This window comes from Marmota marmota, unplaced genomic scaffold, assembly GCF_001458135.2.
Source record: "Marmota marmota marmota unplaced genomic scaffold, marMar, whole genome shotgun sequence".
Classification (NCBI taxonomy): domain Eukaryota; kingdom Metazoa; phylum Chordata; class Mammalia; order Rodentia; family Sciuridae; genus Marmota; species Marmota marmota.
Genome location: NW_026010213.1, coordinates 948 through 3,140, shown reverse-complemented (window position 1 = coordinate 3,140; position 2,193 = coordinate 948). Strand labels below are relative to the sequence as shown.

The following is a 2,193-nucleotide window of genomic DNA, read 5'->3' as shown; positions in this document are numbered from 1 at the left end:
TTTTCTCATAGCGACTCATGAAGTAATCATCTGGTTCAATTCCTGCATTCTTCAAGTTTTCCATGACCTTTTCCAGTCTGAGCACTGAACGGGCTCCCTCAATCTTTCTTGTGCTCAGGTACAGAGTGAACTCTTGGAAATCCAGAAGCTTACAGGTGTCCACAGAACAGATATTTCTGATATCACTGCTTCTATCCAAACGAGGGAAAAACACCAGTCCCGACAACTTCTCTAGGTCCTGGAGGCTCACTTGGAATTCAGTTAACTGGGGTTGGAAACCAATGGCTTCATTGGGCACCACAAAGGCCCCCAGTGCCAGCGGTTCAGTAGACTCTGGGCTTCTGCAAGCCAGTATCACCTTATAAAGGTGTGAGGGAACTGCCACATTGTCCTCACCAATCACCTGGTAACTAACTGTTTTTTTCCCATCACATCTAGTCTGAGGTAAGGTTAAAGGTCCAGACACTACCCAAACATCTTCAAACCTCTCTGTCAGTTCACGACAGTACATTTCTATTCTGTTCCAATATCCAGAATTATTATCAAAATTCTGAGGCACAATATTAGAAAGGTAAAAGGTTTCAGCCATGGCTTTACTAGAAAATTTGTTATTTCCTGCTGGAGTCATATGTCCTCGTGACCAGCCACTTCCAACATAGTCTTCATTGAAGGCACTGAAGGCTGGAGGGATGTTGGGATCAGGCTTGAATTTACAATGTTTTCTGTCGGCATCACCCATGATCTTACTTCTGGATATATGTTCGAGAACCCATCTAGGCACCCGCTTTGTCTGATCATAAGACAAGGCATGATTAGTATAACACCTAGTCTCTGTTCCAGTTAAAGGAAATCCAAATTGTTCCAATACAGCCTTTTCTGCAGATTCCTGGTGAATTCTTCGGGGACGAAGGGAGAGATCTCCAGAGAAAATTAAGGTCGGGAAAGGGGGCAGGGAGGCCGCAGCATCCCTAGCCCTTTAAAAAAAATATTTTATTTAGAGACAGGGTCTCACTGAATTGCTTAGGACCTCACTAAGTTACTGAAGATGAATTTAAACTCGTGATCCTCCTGCCTCAGCCTCCCGAACTGCTGGGATTACAGGTATGTGCCACCTGCCCAGCTCTATATCTGAATTTTAGGCTGTGAGGATATGATCAAGCCTATTGTAAAAGGAAAGAATAACATAGAATTATTTAATATCATATGGTATTTCCAAGATATTGAGATTTTATGTAAAAATATAGATCTTAATTATTAGGCTACAAATAGGGATAGTTACTTGCATAGTGATTGTGATCTTCTGGAAGTTGAAATGCTAAGCTGAGAAGATTTACAATTCTCTTTCCCCTGATACATGACAAGAAAATAGCACAAGCTAAATTAGCTGTTTTCTTTTGCTAATAACATTGCCAGAGACTGGGTAAATTTTAAAGAAAAGAGGTTTATTTTAACTCTTGGTTCTGGAGGTCCAAGGTAAAGGTGCTACATCTGAGAATGGTCTCTTTGCAGGGACAGCCCCAAGGCACTGAAGGAATCACATAGCCAGAGACTCTGTGTGTGTGTGTGTGTGTGTGTGCATGTGCGTGCATGTGTGCGTATGTGTCCTTTGTCTTTCTGTCTCTCCTTACAAAGTTATTATTATGCAACCATGACAACTTCACCCTAATAATCTTATCTAATCCTGATCATCTCCCAAAGGCCCTACTTCAAAACATCATACCTGGATTAACTTTCTAGGCTATTTAGTACAACATGATGGGAATTAAATTCTAACATGAGTTTCAGAGAGGACAAACCTCTTCACATAGTAGCAAGTATGTGAAGAGTGGAGCCTAAAACAGAAATGGGAAAACCGATCCTTGAGAGCCTTGAACAACAAATGGTAAAGAAAAATACTCATTTTAATGAATAGTTGTATTTTTATTCAGATTGAAACATATACATGCAAACCAACACTTTCTCACCCCAAAATTTCAACATTATGTTGCATTCAATATATGCTATTTCATGAGAGTCAATTATTTCTCTATTGTCATAAAGTCTCTAAATATAAGAAGAGTCCCATAAATAATCGTAAAAGATTGTACAATAATTCCAAGGTGGCCAAATGGATGAGAACCTCTTTCTTTGGAGTCATAATAAAACACTGAATTATTTCAAGACTCAGGTATTACTAGAAGGCATGTGAGATCA

The 2,193-nt window shown here is 39.8% G+C and overlaps 1 protein-coding gene across 1 annotated transcript; it reads right to left on the bottom strand.

The window, feature by feature from the left end:
- Positions 1-4: 4 nt before the first annotated feature.
- Positions 5-918, bottom strand: LOC107134854 (nuclease EXOG, mitochondrial-like; the record flags this gene model as incomplete). Its single annotated transcript, XM_048797759.1, has 1 exon — positions 5-918. A coding segment is annotated over one exon (914 nt), but the record flags the coding sequence as incomplete, so codon positions are not given.
- Positions 919-2,193: the final 1,275 nt, after the last annotated feature.